Here is a 23,741-nt window from a genome sequence, read left to right on the forward strand (position 1 = left end):
AAGTCATGGATGGCAACGGCGGCAGGCGGAGGAGTCAACGAACGAAGAAGCAAGCGAGCGAGCACTTTGCCCAACTTGCATTAGTTTCACTTCAGACTTGTCAATAACCAACAAAATGAGAATGACAAATACATCTGGCAAATTGATATGCACGAACAGCCTTCAAGGGAATTCATTTCAATTTCGCTTGAATTGTATGATTGGGAACTTCAATTCAGCCACAAAGAGATGCAAATGGAGTTAACAATAATTTGATTTTGCATTTCAAAATCTGCCAAGTGTTCACAACTTCAATTCCATGTGTTGAAAACATTTCTTTACAGTTATGAAATAAATGGTTATTTTGTTAAATAAACACATGCAAGTTATGCTAAAATTGGATTGGTACACGCAATACTAAACAGAAAGAAACTCATAACATATATCATTGACGATTATGAGGCTCAAATTACGGCAATTACCAACAAATATATTGTGGCCACCCATGGAGAACATAATGCTTCAAAATGAATGCCTCGTCAAAAAAAAAAACGCAGCTGTCGTTGGCAAGTTATATTTGAAGAAAAACGAAGCAACCTTCAAGCGACCCCTTTTCAAAATTGTACTAATAAGTTCGGGGCACTTGTCTGGCTATTCATTAAGCTGTGACAAACCAAATGCTCACAACTAAATATTGCCCAAATGCGTCTAGGAATGTCAACAAGGTCATTAGCCAAAAAGCATCGACCACGCACACATATTGTACAAATATATGTAGTATGTATAGTATAATATATGAAAAAGGTCGATTGCTGGCTCTGGGTTCAGGAAAATCTCAGCTCAAGCAATACTTAATTAAATCCTCCCAAAAACAAGTTTATTTCACTTGCGCTTGCTCGCTTTCTCTCTTTCTGAGCGCCTGTCAAATTAATGTTTAACATTGGCTGTTGCACAAGTTTTCCGGGTAAAAGGAAACTAATTTTCTTGCGTATTACCAGCAATATATTTGACCAGCTGTTTGACGAGTATCCTTTTGGGATACTCAATTACACACAACTGGCAAATGTGAACGACCTTAAGACTCAACTTGTTGCACAGCTAAATCAGAACTTAATACATAGTTTCTTACTTTTAAATTTAAGCTTGTTAACATCTGACTCCAAACTTGTACTTTATGATATATTTGGTATATTTTGAATGTAATTTTACATCGATAGACCAAATATAGCATTCGGTATATTTAAATATTTGCTGGTATATACTTTTTGGTCTATTTTGAATGTTATATTATTATTAATATATTAAATATACCCTTCTGTATATTTAATTATTTGTTGGTATATACTTTTTGGTATAATTTGAATATAATATTATATTAATATACCAAATATAGCTTTCGATATATTTGATTTTTGACATATTAATTTGGTATATTTTAAGAAAATGTTGTACTTTTGTGCTTTTATTAAAAATAAACCTACTCGACTGTAGATTTTCTGACTTTTTACTTTTAGCACCAACATTTCTCATCTAGAATTCGAACGAAATATTATCATATTACTACGTTAAGCACCTTGAATTTCTTGAGAAACTGTGTGAACTGATGCAATTACGAGTACTTATCATACTTATCTAAAGAGATTTGCTGCATACGTGAGCGGAAGAGCTCAGAGATTCACTTCGAGAAATCCTCGACTAGTCCGCAGTATTACTGTGAGCAGTCACTCAATTTACCTACAAAATGCCAATTCCACTCAGTGGCAGTTGCCAAGTTGCCAAGATGCCAAGTTGCCAGCCGACGACACTTACGACCGCGTCAATAGCGAAAATGCTGAAATTACGCCGGCAGCTGAGTTTTTCATTTATGTAACTACCACACAACAGCAACGAGATGAGGCGACAGCGAAACAAAATACACACACAAGTCCTTTTAAGCCGCACGACAGGCAACAATTTCATTTGTCAGGCCGACACAGGGGCCCCGAAGCAACTCTCGCACCTGAAACACTGCTCAACTCTCATGGCCTTGACTACAGCTGATTAAGCTCATTTATCAAAAATGACTTACACGCCAGCCAGAGAGAATGAAAGAGACGATTTCATTGTATTAAGTTGCGTCTTAAAGCATCCAGCAAAAGTCCAAGTCGATTCCTAAGCTAAGAACCCAACAGCTGGTATCTCTTGCCTCTTTGGCATTTTATTGGTTCACTTCAAGTCAATATTTGTATTCATGTTTACCAAATACCGAACGTTGAAGCAAAACGAGATTCACTTATTATTTTGGCCAGACCATGGCCGAAAACAATTTCAGTCCAAGAGAGAGAGCATGACCAAGAAATTTTTGGTAATCGAAAAGTTTTGCGCGCATCAATTTGGAAAGGCAAACATATAATCGTTAAAGTTTTAATTGCGTTGCCCAAATATTGAAATTATTTTGCTCCACAAAGTAAATTTGGATCTATTTTAAATTTAGATTTCAAGGACAGTCTTTGCTTTAAATTAAATTAGTAAATGCAACGCATACCCAAAACCGATAAACTTTCAAACTAATGCGCTGATCCGTTAAGCAGAAAAGTATTTCCGTTTAACAATTTGACCACATTTGTGTGAAATTTAGCGTTAGCTTCTTTCAAAATATTCTCCCGTATGTAAGACGCACTTAATATGAACATAACTTGAAGTCTCACTCACTACCTGAACTATGTGGGTAGTTGTGCGATACTTTTGAGAACAACGCGAAACTTTTCCGACAGTCTGCCTGACTCTCACAGTCAGAAGAAATTTATTTGCGCATTTATCAAATAGTTGGCAACTTTCAACATTTGCGATCTGGGACAAAATGCTAGACAACAGAATGCTAAGGCAAGCTGGCAAGCTGTTCATTTCTATTATATCGTATTTTTTCTTGTTTTGTGTAGTCTCCGAGGAATTGTGGCGTTGCTTTTGTTTGGATTTAAGTCGTAACATTAGTTGACTTGTAGCGCTAAATTTGTGGCGATGACAGGACAAACAAACTGTGAATGATTCATTTCATTCATTTGTTGTACAAATTGTTGCTGATTTTTCATCAGTCAGTCAACAAATCAAAGAAGCTTTCTTTTTCTTAGCATGTCAGCGAAATCAGTTCAAATTGCTTTCATGTCTCGCCCCATTCCATTTCCAATCGTATTCGAATTTACCCTATATATATCTATCAGTCAACCTAATTGTCTGGCTTAATTAAATGTATTCACCTGCCTTTTAGAATTCCTTATTTTATTTTGGTTGTGACCAAAAGAAAGGGTGACAAAGCCAGACAAAGAAATAATTAGAAATCACAGAAAGATAGCTGACGACGAGTAACATAAAACGTTTATACGAGACGATTATTGTAATTTAAGCGATAACGACCTTCATAGGGTTTAATCAAGCAACAACAAAAAAGAAACCCCATCTGATGAACGGCTCTTGAACTTGCTTCTTTATCATTCGCTGCGTTTAATAATAGATGAAATACTAGGCGTAATTTTATATAATACATTTAATTATACATTGACAATAATATTTTATATTATTTATCAGTTATTCGCAACACCCACTTTTTCAGAAACAGACACTATGCACAGTGGTTCCGTCAGAGGCCAAAAATCAAAAAATGTGATGACATATTTTTTAAGCAAAATGTATCGAAATTGTCTCTTAAAAGTCCAAACTTCTCTTGCACTGTTGCTTTGTCTTCGTCTTTAGTGTCTTGTGTTTTTGCAAAAATATTAATTTGTAAATTATTTAAATTTTAATTTTGGATTTTGGTAGGTGTATCGCAAAAATGTGTTTAGTTACGAATTTAACTTTAATTGGATAACGGTGATTTGGACGACAGAAGCTTATTTGTAACATGCTACGTACCTCTCCAACTGGTTACTCAAATAGATAACACAATAATTTGGAAAAACACCAGGCCATCATCGACTCGTTACTGTCGACCAATAAGATTTCAATTTAAGAAAGAGACCGCGAAAGTGTCGAAAGACGAAGCAGTATATTTTAACGCAAAAATTAAACAATTAAAGCCAAAGGAATTAAGCGTCTCTAATAAAAAAGTTGTTATTACGCATAGCTTGCATCTTACAATGGTTGATGGGAAGGTGCGCAACGCAATCAGCGAATCATCCTCGGCAACGTGTTATATTATATATGTGGAGCAAAGCCAACAGACATGAACAATATACAAAAATGTTTGAGTAAATAAGTTCGCCCAAGATTTTACGAATTTGGCATATCTCCACTACATTCTTATATACGCTTCTAGAGGTCAAAATGTGGCAAGTACGCGATGAAGAAAAGAAGATGCAAGTATTGAACAGGAAGAAACACATTCAGGAGAAATTTCGCGAAAAAATGGGAATACTAGTGGACAAACCTAGAGATGGAGGTAGAGGATCTTCAATCGACGGAAATATCGCAAGGAAATTCTTTTGTAATGCAGATTTGAGCTCCGAAATAACAGGAATCGATGCATCTTTGATTTACAGATGTGCAACATTATCGCAAGCCATGGCATCGGGATTCAAAATTAATGTGGAGAAATTTGAAAATTACGCGCTGGATACAGCCAAATATCTAATACGAGTTTATCTAATACAAATTACTTGATGATGCTATATAATTTTTGTTTCATTAATATTTTGTTTGTTGATTTTTATTTTAGTTTTTTAAGAATATGTATAACTTCGAAAAATATCTTCCATACCAAAATCGTAATAAATTAGATTAAACAAATAAGTTTTTATAATAGGGTATCGATTGTTCCTATGGGAGCTATAGGATATAGCCCTTCGATATGTCCGATTTTGGTTGCTATATGTTTAGACAAATTTGCTAAATTATTGTTATAAATTTCAGCACGTTATGGCCATTATTAGTATTTTTGGCCGCTCTCCCTTACAAGCGGATCCACTGTGGCTATGGTTAGCTGGAATAAAAATAGATTATAAAGTGTCGTTTTAGGAAAAACCCCCGTCAGTATTTCGTAATTTAAAATGGGTCTCCAAACGATTATTTTAATTAGTAATCAGTTTAATTTCAGTCATCGCACAACACAACTTCGATTCTTAAATGCTTCGCTATTTTTTTCTTTCTATGCTAATAGCACCACAATTTATGGGTCATTGTAAGTTTTATTAGTTCGAAAATAAGAGATAATACTGACTAGAGCAATCTCAATAATTTCAGCTGTAGTATTGCACCAATCTATATTTAGATGCGATAACTATAATCAGTCCGTAGTCCAGCAGGCGACAACTTCGATTCCATTAAATCAAGCGTGTGATGGACGAAAGGATTGTTCAGACGGCAGCGATGAATTCTTAGCAGTTTGCAAATTAAATCCCTCATCATCTGAAAATAACCCACAACTCTTCTATTGTGCTTCCGGCGGAGAAATCTCAGAGGGCAAAGTTTGTGATGGCAGTGATGATTGTTGGGATAGATCAGATGAATTACCACGTAATTGTAATGAAACATTAGCTGATCAAATGCTTGAATCTCAACGTGGAAATTGCGGGTAGATAAGGTATATATGAAGCATTGTATATGGTGTTCATCTCTTAATTTACTACAGTCAAGGAGAGTGGCAATGTGTGGATAAGGAATGTATTCCGACCAGCAGCTTATGTAATGGAAAAATCGATTGCACCGATGGAGCCGATGAAGCATTGGCCCAATGCTACGAGGTCTGCGAGGAGGATCAATTTCAGTGCGGCAATGGAATATGCATTTCTAAAGACAAGGTTTGCGATAATATAATCGACTGTCCAATGGATGGTGCTGATGAACTACAAAAAGTCTGCGAGTATGTTGATGGGTATAAACCGTCCAACTCATATCGTCCATGTAACGAAGGGCCAGAAGATAAAGTTAAAAGAATCGGGAATTTGTTTTCAGAGAGTTCCACATATCATATAGCTAATGGCATTAAATATGTGCTTCCCAACGAACCAATTCGCTTTAGATGCCATTATTATAAAATAATCGTCGGAACTGAAAGAAATGTTTGCATGTTAAATGGAACTTGGCATCACGACTTTCCAAAATGTCTAAGTCCCAGGGAATATCGCGCTTATGAGAAAGAATTGTGGCAACACCGCACTATTTTAAATACACGCAGAAATGGTATTTAAAAATATTCTGATCTATACTAAATCAAGCATTATTTTCTTCTTGGTAATATTTATTTGTAAAAGCTGCCAAAACTCACATGTGTCATAACAAATTTTATGATTTATTCCAATAAGAATAGTATGCAAATAATATATTAAGTTCTACTTTCAATTACTGAGTCAATTACGAACCAAAATCTTTACCAAAGATCCACATTTATTAAATGCATATAAGAATTTAAGCTTTTTAATACATGCAGTTAACTGGTGCTTTGTTACGTGCTGCAACGTAATTTTTCTATTTTACACCCAGTTAAAAGGGGTGTTTAGTAGCCAAAACAAAACATTTGCTGACGCATGCTGATTTTCCCCATGTCTGGGTTGACAACTGGGACGAAATTCTGGTTCGGACACTTTAGAGGATGTTCTATTCAATTGAAAGCTAGCCAATAGATAAATATATTGTTGAAAACAAGAATACGAATCCATCAATATAGCTGACGAAATATAAAAAGGAAGTCACAATTCGCTTCACAATAATATTCAGGTGGCAAGTGGAATTTAAATAAATGCCATAAAGTTACTTCCCAGATGTGTTCAGATTTAACTTATTTATCATTTCAAAGCATTTATTGCATATATACTATTAGCAAAAAAATATGGGGCGTATGTAAAATTAAAACAAGTAAGAAAACTACACTACTCGACTATGAGATACTCGCTAGCCGTTTTTAGTAAAAGCAAAAGAGAACAGTATTATATTATTAAGAAATACTGAAATATGCCGAAATGTATATTTGGTATATTGTTATACAACTACTTTCAAAATATACCATAGAGTACAAAATATACCAGATTGTCAACCAAAGTAATTAACACCCAACAACATCAAAAATACTGAAATATACCTGCATGCTTTTATGGTAACAAGCCTTAACAATATACCATAGAGTACAAAATATACCAGATTGTCAACTAAAGTAATTAACACCAGACAACATCTGCCACAAAGTTATAAAACTCTACTACCCTATGGGTTGCGGCCATAAAAGTGGATTATAAAATGTCTCTACTGATAAAACGCCCCCGTTAGTATTTCGTAATTTAAAATGGTTGTCCAAGCATTTATTTTAATTAGTAATCAGTTTAATTTCAGTCATCGCACAACACAACTCCGATTCTTAAATGCTTCGCTATTTTTTTCTTTCTGTGCTAATAGCACCGCAATTTATGGGTTATTGTAAGTTTTATTAGTTCGAAAATGAGAGATAATACTGACTAGAGCAATCTCACTAATTTCAGCAATAGTATGGGACCAATATATATTTAGATGCGATAACTATAATCAGTCCGTAGTCCAGGCGACCACTTCGATTCCATTAAGTCAAGTGTGTGATGGACGAAAGGATTGTTCAGACGGCAGCGATGAATTCTTAGCAGTTTGCAAATTAAATCCCTCATCCCCTGCAAACCAGCAATTCTTTTATTGTGCTTCCGGCGGAGGAATCTCAGAGAACAAAGATTGTGATGGCAAAGATGATTGTTGGGATAGATCAGATGAATTACTACGTAATTGTTATCCCACATTAGCTAAGCAAATGCTTGAATCTCAACGTGGAAATTGCAGGTAGATAAGGTATATATGAAGCATTGTATATGGTGTTCATCTCTTAATTTACTACAGTCAAGGAGAGTGGCAATGTGTGGATAAGGAATGTATTCCGACCAGCAGCTTATGTGATGGCCAAATCAATTGCAGTGATGGAGCCGATGAATCATTAGCCCAATGCTACGAGAAGTGTGAGGAGGATCAGTTTCAGTGCGGCAATGGAATATGCATTTCTAAAGACAAGGTTTGCGATAATACAATAGACTGTCCAATGGATGGTGCTGATGAACTACAAACAGTCTGCGAGTATGTTAATGGGTATAAACCGTCCAACTCATATCGTCCATGTAACGAAGGGCCAGAAGAAAACGGGATTTTTTTTTCTGAGAGTTCCACATATCATATAGCTAATGGTATTAAATATGTGCTTCCCAACGAACCAATTCGCTTTAGATGCGATTATTATAAAATAATCGTCGGAACTGAAAGCAATGTTTGCATGTTAAATGGAACTTGGCATCACGACTTTCCAAAATGTCTAAGTCCCAGGGAATATCGCGATTATGAGGCAGAATTGAAGAAAAACCGTACAAATTCAAATACACCCAGAAATGGTATTAAAAAATTGTTTAATCTATACTAAAGCAAGCATTCTTTGGTTCTTGAAAATATTTGTTTCTAAAAGCTTAAAGCAAAACTCACATGTGTCATAACAAATTTTATGATTTATTCAAATAAAAATAGTATGCAAATAATATATTAGGTTCTACTTTTAATTACTGAGTCAATTACAAACCAAAATCTTTACCAAAGATCCACATTTATTAAATGCATATAAGAATTTAAGCTTTTTAATACATGCAGTTAACTGGTGCTTTGTTACGTGCTGCAACGTAATTTTTCTATTTTACACCCAGTTAAAAGGGGTGTTTAGTAGCCAAAACAAAACATTTGCTGACGCATGCTAATTTTCCCCATGTCTGGGCTGACGACTGGGACGAAATTCTGGTTCGTTTCCATTTCCGTTTCCGTTTTATGCGGCTACATTATGGGGACAACTTTTGTTTGCTCGTCTTTTTTTTTGGGTGGGTTTCAAGTTTTTTGTCTTTTTTTTATCAACGAATTTCTAGCTGAATACACAAGGCAAATATATATGAGTGTATATAAATAACGCCTGAAGCTAAAACACATAAATGTTTCGTACAATTTGCAGGCGAGTTCATTTTTGTTATCCTTTTTGGTGGAATATTTTTGCTCACTTCACTGCCCACTTAAAGCGTAAAATTCAAATAGAAATGTCTATTTCTATATTGCCTGAAGTTATGTTAATTTCATAAATTCCATTTGTGAATTGTTTGCGATACCGTTGCGAAGGATTCCATTTTGAGTGGTTATCTTAAAGCGCTACTCAAAACTGACAAGAATTCTGTGAAATTGACTTAATCCACATCGCAGCCAAAAATGTTAGTAATGATATTTAATGTGCTCTCCGCTTTTGATACTTCTCAAATAAGGAACAACCTACCATTCGACAAATATAAGTGGTACTCGACGTAACCAGATAGATCATAAATAAAAAGAAAGTCGCCAGAACCGTGGCTGATAGAATGTATTCGTCAGATGGCATATTAGGTAAACGACGATGATGTATCAATGTGGATGCATAGACGGTGAGTGGAAGCATATACACAAGTGTCCATAAATCAATAATTACCATAAGATTGCGAATGGATAAGATGAATACAATTATGCAGAGGAATATGTACATGATGATAAACACAATCGTTATGAACAGTATACCATAATATCCAGGCAACAAGATCAATGGCAGACATGCACCCAACATATACAGTATAATGTTAACGATTAGAACAACACCCAAGACAATGCTTGCATATAACACTGGCAAATGATTCCATTTCGAAGAGATTGTGCACAATGTTACGCACTCCACAGCGACAATTCCAAGTGTCCAGTTGACGGGATATTCGTTAAAAAGTTCGGTGTATACCATCAGCACAATGCAGACCAATGCAATGACCATATACATGAAATTCGGAACGGGCACCGAGTCAATTAATTTAATGTGCATCGCCTTCAGTATCACCAGTTGTAAGATGCCTATCATTACCAGCACGATGGCAATAAGATAGATCTTTTGCAAACGATATAAATTATGCTTTGGATCTAAACTAGACGCTGGCACTCGCAAACTCTCCATTGAACATCTAAAGAAATATTTTATTGAGACTAATTTGTATTACATTGTTTCTAAACTGTCAAATAGTTTTTCATTTTCCTTAAACATTTTGTGCCTTAACTAATTTATTTTCTACCCACAAATTAGCAGCTGTCGCATTTAACACGCTAATCATTGTCACTTCGAGCATGTTCCTCATTCCATAAAATATTCCAAGTTTACACAACTTCGTCCATCTCCTTCCTGAGCTTTTGAAACAGTTTTGGTCTACAAGCGAGGGCTGAATTTTAATTGGCTTTTAGCGCTTAAGCAAACACATGCTGAAACGTCAACAAACACCGCAAAATGTCAAAAAGCTAAGAAATAATTTTACACCTGAATTCCGAAATTAAATAAACATGAGCAAGCAAATGGCCAAATGTCAGAAGTGACAGTGAAAGTCTCCGACACTTTAGGGGATGTTCAATTCAATTGAAAGCTAGCCAATAGATAAATATATTGTTGAAAACAGGAATACAAATGACAATAAAATACGCAAGTAAATCCATCAATCTAGCTGACGAAATATAAACAAGAAATCACTCAACTTAAATAATATTCAGCTGACAAGTGGAATTTAAATATAAGCCATAAAGTTATTTCCCAGATGTGTTCAGATTTAACTTATTTATCATTTAAAAACATTTATCGCATGTATACGCCCCATTTGGGGCGTATGTAAAATAAAGTAAGAAAACTACAGTTGAGTGTGGTCGACTATGAGATACCCGCTTCTAGTAAAATCAAAAGAGAGCAGAATTATATTATTATGAAATACTGAAATATGCCTAAATGTATATTCGGTATATTAGAGTAAAAATATACCAGATTGTCAAACAACGTATTTAAGGCCCAACAGCATCAAAAATACTGAAATCTACCTGCATACATATTTGGTATCAAACCTTAATAATATACCATAGAGTAAAAAAAAATACCAGATTATCAACTAAAGTAATTAACACCCAACGACATCAGCCACAAAGTTCTAATACTCTACTACCACATGGGTAGCGGCCATAAAAATAAATTATACGCCCCCGTCAGTATTTCGTAATTTAAAATGGTTCTCCAAGCGTTTATTTTAATTAGTAATCAGTTTCATTTCAGTCATCGCACAACACAACTCGGATTCTTAAATGCTTCGCTATTTTTTTCTTTCTGTGCTAATAGCACCGCAATTTATGGGTTATTGTAAGTTTTATTAGTTCGAAAATAAGAGATAATACTGACTAGAGCAATCTCAATAATTTCAGCTGTAGTATTGCACCAATCTATATTTAGATGCGATAACTATAATCAGTCCGTAGTCCAGCAGGCGATAACTTCGATTCCATTAAGTCAAGTGTGTGATGGACGAAAGGATTGTTTAGACGGCAGCGATGAATTCTTAGCAGTTTGCAAATTAAATCCCTCAGCACCTGAATATCGCCCACAACTCTTCTTCTATTGTGCTTCCGGCGCACCAATCTCAAACAACAAAGTTTGTGATGACAGTGATGATTGTTGGGATAGATCAGATGAATTGCCACTTAATTGTAATGACACATTAGCTGATCAAATGCTTGAATCTCAACGTGGAAATTGCGGGTAGATAAGGTATATATGAAGCATTGTATATGGTGTTCATCTCTTAATTTATTACAGTGAAGGAGCGTGGCAATGTGTGGATAAGGAATGTATTCCGACCAGCAGCTTATGTAATGGCAAAATCGATTGCAGTGATGGAGCCGATGAAGCATTGGCCCAATGCTACGAGGAGTGTAAGGAGAATCAGTTTCAGTGCGGCAATGGAATATGCATTTCTAAAGACCAGGTTTGCGATAATATAATCGACTGTCCGATGGATGGTGCTGATGAACTACAAAAAGTCTGCGAGTATGTTGATAGGTATAAACCGTCCAACTCATATCGTCCATGTAACGAAGGGCCAAAAGCAATAGTTAAAATAATCGGGAATTTGTTTTCTGAGAGTTCCACATATCATATAGCTAATGGCATTAAATATGTGTTTCCCAACGAACCAGTTCGCTTTAGTTGCCCTATTTATAGAACATTGGTCGGATTGGAATGGAATGTTTGCATGTTAAATGGAACCTGGCATCACGACTTTCCAAAATGTCTAAGTCCCCCGGAACTTAGCGCTTATAAGGCAGAATTGAACCGTACTAATTTAAGTACAAACAAAAGTGGTTAAAATATTCTGTATGAACACTCTATATGGTGTTTTCAACAATTTCCTAATGTATATTAAATCAATCACTACAAAATACAGTTGGTTTATTCAAGAAAAAGTTGCTGCAAAAAATGTTTCTATTATGTGGATAAGAAATATATAATTAGGCTACAATTCATGTCAAGTGCTCCCTAATTATTTAAATTACTTGCTTGCAACATTTAAATCATAAATTTCAATACGACGCGGCGAACAAAGAACGCCTTAGTTAATATTACGCATACGCACAGATTGCCAGAGCCTGTTGAAATCTTCGTATTTGCTTTTTGCTGTTGAAATGTATCCAAGTAATCATTGAGGATTTATGAGTATCGCTTACAATACGAAACAAGCTATTATATAGTATGTATGTATTGGCCTTTAGAATTTATTGTTGTTGATTTCTCAAGATTATTAACATAATCAGCTTTTCATTCAAAGCTCTATTAATGCCCATCAATCGTAGAACCGACGATGGAATTCAATGGCAATAAAAATACGCAGAATGATTTACGAAAAGACATCAGCAGAATGATAATTTTCATAAGCTAAGACCCGGCTTATAGTAGGAAAACTTTATAAATGAAACTGAAATGTGTTAAAGTAAATGCAAATACATAAAGATTATTACTTCAAGGCTTTCAATTTGTATATTGGTCTTTATGAAATGTAAGCAAACGTTGAGAGTATTTAACACTTTAGCCTTGTTCAATTTGGTTTCAATTTCCATTTGCAATTAATATGTGTTGGCATAGCGATTGGCCAAATTATTACTAACATGTAATTAAAGAAATTGCTAGACTCGTTACCTAGACAATAGCGATAGCCCTTTCAAGGGCCAAATAATAATTTAATGAAGCCATATTCTATCAAGTAATAAAGCCAAATAAATGCTGAATTAAATTCTTAAACAATTTCGTCGAGATGTTCTCGTCTCTTTTTTACTTTTAAATTGTTGAATAACTTTAAAAGAGAACTAATTTTGAAAGGGAATAAAACAAGCCAGATTTTGGAGATAACTCTCGTTAAAGTCCTGAATTAAATTACTTGTTGAAGTAACTCTTATGTTACAAAAAGTGAAACTAATTTGATGTGAAATTCATATTAGAGACTGAGTTATAGACACATATTAATATAATCTTATTATTTCAGAACAAGTACTGGCAGGCTGAAAGCCTGATTCAACTTTCTCGATGACAAGTACGACCTTCTTGACGCAATTTGATTAATTGCCACTCAAGTTTGGCAATAAATTATGAATATGGATGTCAAAAAATAGGTCTGCCTCTTTTGGTTAAGTGCGTGTATGAATCACATTATATTTAGAAAAAGCTATAAAAAGAACACTCTCAAGAGAGTTAACAGCTGTTCGATTGAGCTGATTTTAAATTCAACCTTGTACTTTAAAGGAGGCACACCATCTAATGTGCCGTGTCACGTAAGTCGAGCCACGCGACATCCAATTGAGCAAATAAATCAGTGAGCTAATAAATTTTTAGAAGCTGCCTAATATGAGAGCAATACTCGTACGTTCTCAGACGCTTGCGTTGTATTCGTGCTCTGCACTCGAACCATAAATGCCAACGAACCATTAAGAAACCAAAGTGAACAAGACCGTCACGAGAATACTGAACTGAAGTGTAATCGAGGGAGTTGGTCTCCCTACTCCCTAGCGCCACAACACTCTGAATCTTGAATATGCCGCACAGCCACTTCCTGTCTTTTCCATTTTAGTTCAATTCCATGCCGTACCATGCGGCGTATACGTGTCCCTTCCGGGTGTCAGAAAATGTACGTACGTATGTGTGATTTTCTCGGGACTGCGCATCGCTGGCTTCGTTTTAATATATTGAATTTTATTGTTTTTTATTAAAGGCAATTCTCGACACCTGTTCTCAAAAGCATTTTCCAGCTTTTGCCACTTCTCTATACGTTATTAATTGCCATTTATTCGCACGCTATGCGACAGACACATACATTATTATATAATTTTATTATTTATACCCGGAAACAAAAGCTGCATTTTAATAAGTCAGTTAATGTCACTTTATTTGTATAAATACAAATAATATATGTAAAGTGCTTCACATACTTTTCAATTAACATAAATTAAATATCATATGTGAAAGCATCTCTTGGGTATTTATTTAAATTTTGTGTATTCAAATATTCGAACCCTCTACTTAAATAGTTTTTACTAAATTTAAGTGAAATGCTTTGAAGTTCTCTTGGAAAAACTTTAATGTCTATGTGTACAGATTCCACTCATTATGAAACATATTTTGGAGTATGTAAAGGATTCCTTGTCAATGTCAAGCCTTCTTAAAGCTGATTAAAATGGCAACAGTTGTTATTGACATACACAAGACAAAGATTTACACATTCGTAGCAAAATGTTTATGTATTTAGCACACATCGTGACTTTACAATTGAACAAATACCCAGAGACTTGCACATTTAATTAATACACAAACTCATTTTTGCAAAATTGCATAATTCTTACAGTGAAGTACAAATATTTGTTATGCAAATTAAATTGTTACATTGTTCTTACTGTCACTCAAAGACTAATTCATTCTGCTGATAACACAATATTAACAACGAATAAACAAAGCAATCTTATCTGAAACAATTTAAGAACACTTATGTAGATTGTAAATAATGATTAAACAAAGCATAAGCTACACATTTAAAGTAAATTTAAATTTAGAGAAAACTTACTAACACATTATGCGTATATGCACACAAAGTCGAAATTATTTCCTTAGCTCGTGTGTTTCTTAATTGCGCAACAACAAATTACTCGCTTCGTAGGCTGGCAAAGGCGTTTCGCACTTTGCTGCATTTCCAAGGAACAACCGCAAACTTGTCGTCAAAAGTAAAGCAAGCAAAAGAAGCAAAAGGAAAAAAAAAATATGGGACTCTTGTTGTGGTCCTTCGCAAGAAATATCAGGTTATGCTGGTCAACGAAAAACAATAGCGTGCAAACTGATTATAAAAATGCGAAACCACAGAGACCTTCGTAAACAATAAGGATGACGTTGCGTTAACAACAACAACAGCAACAACAGAGGCTCAAGCTCAACTCATTCTTATTCTGATTCGCTGTGTCTGTGTCTCGTTGAGTTCTCAGTACTTTTAGTTGGAAAATATTTCCAGCATAATATGCTCAGCGGAGCTTAAAAAAAAAATGCTCCAGTTGTTGGTCCTTGTTGACAACATGTCAAAGAAAACAATGAAACAGACGACCAGAGAGTTCCGCTCACACTCTTCTTTACATTCCCTCTCTCTCTCTCTCTCTCTCGGTTTTCACCACTCTACTTTTGCTTCCGTTCGCTTCTGTTGCAGTCGACTTCCCCTGTCCAGTGTAACGAATTAAATTAAAAACCAAAAACAAAAAAAAATGAGAGAGAACACTTATCCTCGGGGCGACAAAGTTTTAATACCCTTGCAGTACAACTTATTAAATGGATCTTGTCTTCCCTTTTTCTAAGAATTTTTTGTCAGCGCCCACGAAGAAAACGTTTTAAAAATAGAATTGTATGATTAAAAAACGAATACCTAAATATACTAAAACCTTAAAAACCTTTAACATTAACAATCCATTTTTTTTAGATATTCTAATTTACAAAATTATTAGTATTTGCCAATATAAAATGGCTGTGATTGATAGTCCATTGCAAGATATAGCTAATTAGATTTCAATAAAAATCACATACCACAATTATATCACTCCACACAAGAGTATACAAATTTATATTCCATCCACAATTCGAATTGTTTTCATTTTTGCACGCGTTCGACTTTTCTTTGACTTGCGATGGAGTTTTGCGGGAAATTGATTTTCCTGCTCAACTTGTTCTTACCACAATTGCATTTTACTTGCGACGAATACTTGAAAATTCACATGACTTTTTATCGATATGAACAATTGTTTGGTTTATTCAACAAATTGAACTCGAGTGTAATTCAATTACTGCAATAAAAACTTTTCTTACAACTCACTGAACTATCAAAAGTAATTGAAACTATGCACATTTTCTAAATTACCATAAGTGTATAGGGCAATTTAGTTCGTTGTTAGATACATTAGTTCTTTTCAACTTTATTTATGTTTGCTCTACTCGAATATTTTACATCAAATAGCCACAGGATATACATAATTAAGAGTAACAACATTGCTGTTGGCCTTTGTTTTGATTTTAGGCCTCTGCTCTAGCATTTTGTGAAATCGCGTGTAATTCAATAAAAAGTTATGTTATTTTACCAGCTGGCAGGCAAATTAACAGAGCACACACACACAGACACACAACATAATCCTGTCGACGTTATCCTGGCACCACGCATTGACTGAGTTGCTTATCTCATTATGAATTTATGCTTCGGCCGTGTTAACATTCGCAACAAACAAGCAAAATTTATGAGCACCTTGCGGCAAATTTATGTGTGCCAGCCAAAAGCCAACAACAACATTAACAATAACAACAACCATAACCAACAACGAGAACAACAACAACAACAACAATAAGAAGAGCTTTAGCTATAAAATATGTGAATAAAAATCTGTCTTAAATATACTCAACTGCCAGTTATTAACAGAACAATCGCCTCTGGTCATGGCTCTCTCTCCCTCTGTGGCTCTCACCACTTGTGCATTTTAATTTATTTCCCACTTTGTAAGGGGGCCACATGACCAGCCGGTGGGCGTGACCATGGGCGGAATATTTGTACACTCTTAATTGTTGCAGGCAAAACATACGTTTTTGTTTTCGCCCACTTTATTTGTTGCTATACTCGTATTTTTGTGTTTTAATCCTTACACCGGATGCAGAGGCAGTGAGACTTCTTGTTTATTATGCTTAAAGTGTTTACAGCATGCATATAAGTTAATTATTCCTTGCAGTTCAGCAGCTCTTTCATTTAAAATTCGAAGTGAAAAGACTTTAACAAGCTATTCATTAAGCATTCAAGTTACTCGAATGTAATTAATAGAATACAATAAAAAACCTAATCAAATAATCATGTTTAGCATCTGTTTTATTTGTCATTGTGTTATATTTATTATTCAATTTAAATGTAGATTTGCTATTTAACCTTTTATTAGATTTTCTTTTTTGTTGTCTGTGTTAATGTTACTGCTCGTTATTTAGTTTGGAGTTTTAGTTTCCCATTTTCGCAATGCTTCGAATGCACTTTGGCGCTGGTCAACCCGTTTACCACAGCGGCACATGGTCGTGGAACAATGAGACTGATAGTCTGCATTTTGAGCCACACACGGATTTGGAGGACAGCAAGGACCGTTACATTGAAACGAATGGATATCGATTTCTACGCACTCTAAACGCTGTGGAGGAGAATGTGTTTCGTCAGGAATACACGCAATCTCAACCCGAATACGAGGTGGTTGTGTCAATCAATGATGTGCGAGATCTGGTTTTATTCCTAATGCCCAAGGAATTTATGAGAATGCGCTTCGTTGACTTCATGCACAAGCCAGCTGTAGACAAACTGTTGCATGCTCTTATCATCTACTTTGAGTACTTTCTTCGTATGGTGGAGTTTGTGCTCATTCGAAGGGATGAAGTCGAGGGCAGCATGTCGCAAATCCAAAGCGAACAAACGAACGAATTGAAGCGCATTTGCTCCATCCATTTGAGCCAGTATCGCATGTTGGTGGCTAGAAATTATAGTGTTATCCTCAAGGGTGAAGGCGATATGGCTGAGTTTTATCATATGAAGCAATCTGTACATATTTCCGCTACCCTCAAGGATCGTACCTTTCATAAACATTTCTTAGCTGTAGCCATACAGATCGTTTGGATAACAATGCATCGTCGTGCTTACCATGTGATCGAGATGGAAATGAATAGACTCTTTGGTTCGGAACACTTTATAGGGCAACATCCCGAGTATATCAAGTTTTCGGCAGCGGAAAGAAGCCTTCTCTATGGGCGTAGGAATAAAATAGTGAACTATCGCTTGCAGCGATCACCACTGATACAGGAACTGGAGCATGTGGCTGACGAAGATTTGCCCATTTTGTGGATAGGTGAGCGATTGTATCGGGGAAACAATATTCGGATTGCTAGCATCGAACTGGAGTACATTGTGCCAGACACTCAGCTACGTATGATAGATGTAGCCCATGGGATTCTGGGAAATCCGAAGCGTTTCTTTAATACCATTCTCGAATTAAACTGGCCAGCATTGCGGAAGGAGAATTATTCACTGACAAATGATCCCTATCACCTTATAAGGCAGCCATCACTTCGCGTACCGAACATCAAAAGTCGGCGTGATTTGAAATTGTTCAAGAACTATGAACATTTCCTAAAGATCTCTCAAATTTATGAGCCAGTTCCGCGGCATAGACTTCTCAAATGGCTTCAGCGAGAAAACAAACTTTCGTCTTCCCGAATTGATGATACGCCAAATATATATACGCGTTGTGAGAACGAGCTGGCCTCCAAAACTATCGGTCCCAATGTTACTCAGATTATCCACAATTATTTCGAAATTGTCACTCGCTTTCGTAAAGAAATTACCGATGATAAGGATAAAGACAAAGAGAGTTACGCTTCTCTCAGGTTTTGAATGATATTCGTTTATTATTTAACTCCTGAAAGCAAGTGGAAAACTCATCTGTCTACCTCAATCCCTTGTCACATAAATAAAACTCCAATCAAAGCAATTTAAATTCTAGTTAATGCATTTAGTTTTGAGTTAGAAATATATACAACTTAATGCAAGTGCTCCTTGTAAATATTGTCAGCTAATCTTGCATAATTATGATTGCTACGAATTCAGATTTTATTCTAATACACACAAGTACACATACAACACATACAACACACTAAGTTAATACAATGATACGCATTTATGCAGATACTTATGTACCGAAATACCGCAGTGGTAAATGGTCATGGGACACTAAGAAAGATGGTCTCCACTTTGAGCCACACAATGATCTAGAAGATGCCAAGGAGCGTTATATTGAAACCAATGGATACAAGTTTTTGCGAACCATCAATCAGGAGGAGGAGATGATCTTCCGTCAGCAGTATGTTCGCTCCGAAGCCACATTCGATACGGACACCGTGGTGATCAACGATGTGCGTGATCTGGTTTTATTTCTAATGCCCAAGGAGTTTTTGACCATGAAGTTTCTTGAGTTTATACATAAGCCAGCCGTGCATAGATTAATTCATGCTCTAATTATCTATTTTGAATACTTTCTCCGCCTGGTGGAATTTGTACTTGTGCGACGAGATGAATTGGCTGGCGATATGGCTCAAATACAGAGCGAACAAACGAACGAAATGAAGCGTATTTTTTCTATCTATTTGAGTCAATATCGCATGTTGGTGGCCAGGAACTACAGTGTTATCCTCAAGGGTCAAGGCGACATGGCTCAATTTTATCACATGAAGGAAATTGTGCACATTTCCGCAACCATTAAGGATAAATACTTTCACGAACAGTTTCTTGCCGTCACGATTCAGATCGTCTGGATCGCGATGCACAGACGGGCCTACAATGTGATCGAGATGGAGATGAATCGACTTTTTCGTTCCGAGCACTTTGTAACAGATCGACCAGAGTATCTGAAGTTTACGCCAGCAGAGAAAAGTTTGCTTTATGGCCGCAATAATAAGATTGTTAATTATCGCACTCAAGTCTCGCCTTTGATACAGGAGCTCGAGCACATTGCTGACGAGGATCTGCCAATTCTTTGGATAGGTGAGCGGAAATATCGTGGCACAGATACCCGAATTGTTCAGATTGAACTAGAATACATTGTGCCGGGTCCGCAGCTGTTTATGATCGATGTGGCCCATGGTATTTTGGGACATCCAAAGATATTATACGACACTATGTTGAATCTAGACTGGCCAGCAGTTCGGTTTGCCAACTATTCGGTTGAGCACGATCCCTATCATATAGTGCGACAACCGCATCTGCAAATACCCAATATTGACGAAGTGAAGTTACGTCGCATGTCTAAGAATTACGATCAATTCTTCAAAGTGTATCGCATCTACGAGCCGTCTAGTCGTCATATGCTAAACAAGTGGAGTCAGCGTGAAAAGGTCATCAACTTTTATCGTAGTGGTGGCGTTTTGGATGATATTTACGTGCGTTGCAGGAAAGATATAATGAAGCGCACTTATGGTCCTACTGTCATGAATATTATTGCCAAATACTTTAAGCTCGTTTCTAGACTCCGTAAAAAGGCACACGTTATGAAAGAAGATGATACTATCTCGGCCAGAAGTATCCCAATTAGCATAGCGAGTGGAACAATGCGCAAAAAGCCACTAAAACAAATAGCCAGTGAACATTATTTCGAAGAGTAGAGAATCAGTATCAATAAAACTTACATGTTTATGAACATTAACTTAACTGATTTTGATTTCAGAACAAATTTAACTTAGAAACTCTACATTTATTTCAAATTGCATATTCAAATTCCGACATGTAATCGAAATAGAAAAACGATCGATAATTGATGTTGAAAATCATCGCTGTTAATAATTTTGAGATATCGATATATCGATATAATAGCAAGATCCCCTAATTTTCAGTCAGTAGTGAAAATAATAATGTCGAGAGAACTTACCGCACGCACGACTCCGCCGTACAATCATTTTACGCAAATTGGCGATCCAGTCTTACGCCAACGGGCTGTGGAAGTTGAAGACGATCGCATAGACAGCAATGAGATCAATGATATTGTGGAGCAAATGGTCAACGTGCTGCGCCACTACGATTGCGTCGGCGTCGCAGCACCCCAATTGGGCGTTCCACTGCGTATCATTGTCATGGAGTTTCGCGAGGGCAAGCGGGAGCTAATTCCACCAGCAATATATGAGCAACGTAAAATGGCTACGCTGCCGCTGACTGTAAGCTTTTCCGTTATCTTTGCTTAATTGTCGTCTCGCTAAATTGACTGCATATTTACACAGGTATTTATCAATCCGAAACTCGAGATAATCGGCGACGTTAAGCACACGCATCCCGAAGGTTGCATGAGTGTGCGCGGTTTTTCTGCCCATGTACCACGATACGATCGCGTTCGCGTTACCGGCATTGGAAAGCTTGGAACGCCAGCGCAACTCGAATTGGAGGGCTGGAGCGCACGTATTGCCCAGCACGAGGTTGACCATTTAAATGGCATCGTTTGCATTGACCGCATGGATGTTTCAACTTTTACTTGTGTCACTTGGGAGCAAATTAATGCAGCTGGCGGGCGCGCGGTTATACCGTTTGATAAATAAACATTTGTTTGAAAATTGTAGAGGTGGACAAGCATCGATATATCGATGTTTTGGAAAATATACCAAAATAACGGATATATGGCAAATCAATATACAAATCAAATATGTTTCAGAAACGTGCATAATAAATCAGTTAAACATATTTAAATCGCGGTATTTTTCAAATTTCCTTCTCCCTTAGAACAGTTTTCCATACAAAATATAAATTGGTGGCCAAAATCGAGATGAAAATTTGAGTAGTAACGGTTGAATCAGCTGTGTCTTAAAATATACCAAATGAACTGCCAGCAATACTTATCGATTGTTTCTTATCAAAGTTCGTTCTAGTGTTGTAAAAGATTTAAATTTATATAAATAAAATAAACTAGCAGTCCACATATTTTATATGTTGTGTTATTACTTGTTAAAGCCGTAAAGCGCGTGTGATATTTATTGCAATTTAAATGCAGCTACTTAGCTTGTAAAGCCACCAAATTAAGGAGATACAGTTCCATTCATTTAAATTAGATGTTTATAGAGTTACGCCGGTGGCTGACTATTAGATTTTTGTAGACCAAATGTTGTTAAAACAGCTGACATTACACAGCCAACCCGCGCGTTACCTAAGCACCAGCTTAGCGAGGCCCCAATCCTTTAGAAAATGGTACCAGCAACTATGGACAACCAAGCGCACAAATCTGCCACCATACGGCCACTTCACACAAATCGGAGATCCCGTGCTCCGTGACAAGGCAGCCGAGGTGCCCGCGGACTATGTGGACAGCAAGGAGATCCGGGCGATCGTGGATCAGATGGTGAGTGTGCTGCGCAAGTACAACTGTGTGGGCATTGCCGCGCCCCAAATAGGTGTCTCCCTGCGTATTATCGCCATGGAATTTAATCCAAGCATCAAAAAGGAACTGCCCGATATCACGTGGAAAACGCGACAAATGTCCGAGCTGCCGCTAACAGTAAGTTATAGAAATTGACCCCTGATCATCTAATTAACTGACTTTATTGCTTGGCAGGTGTTCATCAATCCCCAGCTAGCAGTCACCGATTACATTAAGCACAAACATGCCGAGGGCTGCATGAGTGTGCGTGGCTTCTCCGGCGAAGTGGAACGCTATGCGGGCGTTAAACTCTCAGGCCTAAATAGAGAAGGTGTCGCCACAGAGCTGGAGCTGAGCGGATGGAATGCACGCATAGCACAGCATGAAATGGATCATTTAGATGGAAAGCTGTATATCGATCACATGGATCGATCCACGTTCATGTGCACGTGCTGGGAGACGGTGAACACAAAATCGGGACGCGTCGAAATACCATTTTATAAATAATTTTGTATGTGATGAATTTCGTTTATAACATGGAATGTAAATGTTTAAATTGATTGGCAACTCCTCTTCTATGTATGTATATTCACTTATCGGTCATGTACATCCTCAGATGTTGATTAGCCGTGCCCAGCGCCGTCTTCGCCTTGAAGTACTCGGGGCTATCCCACAGAGCACGTTTGTCCATCATATATGTGAACAACTCGTCGTACTCGCGCTGCAACAACTTATGTGTGGTTGACACCTTGCCACGCAGCTCGTCAATTGCCCGCAACAAACGCAAACGCGTCGCATCCAAGATTGCAGCCTCTTCAGCTTCAGCTGCAGTCTTGGTGACACCCTCTTGCTGCAGCGTTCGTAGATGCATGCGCATATTCTGCCAATCGTCCCATTGCAACTGCAGGCACTTACCCAAATACTTGAGCACTGCGGTCCGTAGAATGAACTGCCGGATACCGGGATGCGCAATATCACGAACTCGCGCTCGGAACATGCCTCTCAACAGTTGCTCAAATCCTGTGATTAGTTAATGATTACATTGAATGTTGTTATAGCTGTGTAGTTTACTTCAATGTGAAAGCTATTTCCCACATTCTCAAGCATATCCATTTCAAGTGGGAACTTAAAAACCAAAGCTAAAATGTAAAAGAAAATTTTGAAAATATGGAAAGAACGATGTCGAAGTTGCTGTGGCAACCTTTCTATAATTATTGTTCCCAATGATAAATTTCTTATAATTTCTGTTTGCTTCAGTACAAATAGCTGGATTTATATGTAAACTGTTTTCTTCTAAACAAACCATAATTCAAATCAAACTATTTCATATTTAAGTTTAACTTCAACTTAAATTAATTTAAGTATATCAAAAACCATTTTTAATTTCTACCTAAATTTCTCAATCAATCAATCAATCATGCAATAAATCCACAATGTATAAATCTCAAACTACAAAATCCATTCTATCAAAT

At 36.6% G+C, this 23,741-nt stretch overlaps 7 protein-coding genes across 14 annotated transcripts; 5 read left to right on the forward strand and 2 right to left on the reverse strand.

Annotated features, from left to right (window-relative positions):
• The first annotated feature begins 5,038 nt into the window (after window positions 1-5,038).
• Window positions 5,039-12,259, forward strand: LOC117575536 (very low-density lipoprotein receptor-like). 8 transcript variants are annotated; one of them, XM_052007067.1, is made up of 3 exons: window positions 5,039-5,128; window positions 7,419-7,743; window positions 7,801-8,478. In XM_052007067.1, the coding sequence occupies exons 1-3, from the start codon at window positions 5,074-5,076 to the stop codon at window positions 8,366-8,368; spliced, it is 948 nt and encodes a 315-aa protein (XP_051863027.1). In that variant the 5' UTR covers window positions 5,039-5,073; the 3' UTR covers window positions 8,369-8,478. The 8 variants fall into 8 exon arrangements, with proteins under 8 accessions (XP_051863027.1, XP_051863030.1, XP_051863031.1 ...); XM_052007070.1 differs by lacking the exons at window positions 5,039-5,128; window positions 7,419-7,743 and adding exons at window positions 5,197-5,521; window positions 5,579-5,690 and having other exon boundaries at window positions 7,913-8,478; XM_034259790.2 differs by lacking the exons at window positions 5,039-5,128; window positions 7,801-8,478 and adding exons at window positions 7,262-7,356; window positions 11,612-12,259.
• LOC117575537 (uncharacterized) lies at window positions 9,199-10,355 on the reverse strand. The gene is made up of 2 exons (XM_034259791.2): window positions 9,440-10,355; window positions 9,199-9,324 (listed from the first exon to the last, which is right to left on the reverse strand). The coding sequence occupies exons 1-2, from the start codon at window positions 9,944-9,946 to the stop codon at window positions 9,292-9,294; spliced, it is 540 nt and encodes a 179-aa protein (XP_034115682.1). The 5' UTR covers window positions 9,947-10,355; the 3' UTR covers window positions 9,199-9,291.
• A 4,958-nt stretch (window positions 12,260-17,217) lies between the features above and the next one.
• Window positions 17,218-18,785, forward strand: LOC117576496 (uncharacterized). The gene has a single exon (XM_034261275.2). It carries the CDS (start codon window positions 17,358-17,360, stop codon window positions 18,771-18,773), a length of 1,416 nt encoding a protein of 471 aa, XP_034117166.1. The 5' UTR covers window positions 17,218-17,357; the 3' UTR covers window positions 18,774-18,785.
• A 171-nt stretch (window positions 18,786-18,956) lies between these two features.
• On the forward strand, window positions 18,957-20,577 carry LOC117576495 (uncharacterized). The gene has a single exon (XM_034261273.2). It carries the CDS (start codon window positions 19,046-19,048, stop codon window positions 20,534-20,536), a length of 1,491 nt encoding a protein of 496 aa, XP_034117164.1. The 5' UTR covers window positions 18,957-19,045; the 3' UTR covers window positions 20,537-20,577.
• Window positions 20,578-20,624: 47 nt separating this feature from the next.
• On the forward strand, window positions 20,625-21,725 carry LOC117576499 (peptide deformylase, mitochondrial). Its single transcript, XM_034261278.2, has 2 exons — window positions 20,625-21,082; window positions 21,146-21,725. Exons 1-2 carry the CDS (start codon window positions 20,783-20,785, stop codon window positions 21,455-21,457), a joined length of 612 nt encoding a protein of 203 aa, XP_034117169.1. The 5' UTR covers window positions 20,625-20,782; the 3' UTR covers window positions 21,458-21,725.
• Window positions 21,726-21,862: 137 nt separating this feature from the next.
• LOC117576498 (peptide deformylase, mitochondrial) lies at window positions 21,863-22,776 on the forward strand. The gene is made up of 2 exons (XM_034261277.2): window positions 21,863-22,407; window positions 22,465-22,776. The coding sequence occupies exons 1-2, from the start codon at window positions 22,015-22,017 to the stop codon at window positions 22,774-22,776; spliced, it is 705 nt and encodes a 234-aa protein (XP_034117168.1). The 5' UTR covers window positions 21,863-22,014.
• On the reverse strand, window positions 22,754-23,266 carry LOC117574385 (uncharacterized). Its single transcript, XM_034258218.2, has one exon. It carries the CDS (start codon window positions 23,264-23,266, stop codon window positions 22,859-22,861), a length of 408 nt encoding a protein of 135 aa, XP_034114109.1. The 3' UTR covers window positions 22,754-22,858.
• Window positions 23,267-23,741: the final 475 nt, after the last annotated feature.

This window comes from Drosophila albomicans, chromosome 2R (assembly GCF_009650485.2).
Source record: "Drosophila albomicans strain 15112-1751.03 chromosome 2R, ASM965048v2, whole genome shotgun sequence".
Taxonomy (NCBI): Eukaryota; Metazoa; Arthropoda; class Insecta; order Diptera; family Drosophilidae; genus Drosophila; species Drosophila albomicans.

Bases quoted from the DNA above. Each gene is read 5' to 3' on its own strand.
- LOC117575536 (XM_052007067.1), top strand. From the start codon at position 5,074: ATGCTTCGCTATTTTTTTCTTTCTATGCTAATAGCACCACAATTTATG. The intron at 5,129-7,418 runs GTAAGTTTTATT...CACTAATTTCAG, and splicing joins ACCACAATTTATGGGTCATT to CAATAGTATGGGACCAATAT. The intron at 7,744-7,800 runs GTAGATAAGGTA...AATTTACTACAG, and splicing joins TCTCAACGTGGAAATTGCAG to TCAAGGAGAGTGGCAATGTG.
- LOC117575537 (XM_034259791.2), bottom strand. From the start codon at position 9,946: ATGGAGAGTTTGCGAGTGCCAGCGTCTAGTTTAGATCCAAAGCATAAT. The intron at 9,325-9,439 runs GTAATTATTGAT...ACATTCTATCAG, and splicing joins TATCCATTCGCAATCTTATG to CCACGGTTCTGGCGACTTTC.
- LOC117576496 (XM_034261275.2), top strand. From the start codon at position 17,358: ATGCTTCGAATGCACTTTGGCGCTGGTCAACCCGTTTACCACAGCGGC.
- LOC117576495 (XM_034261273.2), top strand. From the start codon at position 19,046: ATGATACGCATTTATGCAGATACTTATGTACCGAAATACCGCAGTGGT.
- LOC117576499 (XM_034261278.2), top strand. From the start codon at position 20,783: ATGTCGAGAGAACTTACCGCACGCACGACTCCGCCGTACAATCATTTT. The intron at 21,083-21,145 runs GTAAGCTTTTCC...ATATTTACACAG, and splicing joins TGGCTACGCTGCCGCTGACT to GTATTTATCAATCCGAAACT.
- LOC117576498 (XM_034261277.2), top strand. From the start codon at position 22,015: ATGTTGTTAAAACAGCTGACATTACACAGCCAACCCGCGCGTTACCTA. The intron at 22,408-22,464 runs GTAAGTTATAGA...ATTGCTTGGCAG, and splicing joins TGTCCGAGCTGCCGCTAACA to GTGTTCATCAATCCCCAGCT.
- LOC117574385 (XM_034258218.2), bottom strand. From the start codon at position 23,266: ATGTTCCGAGCGCGAGTTCGTGATATTGCGCATCCCGGTATCCGGCAG.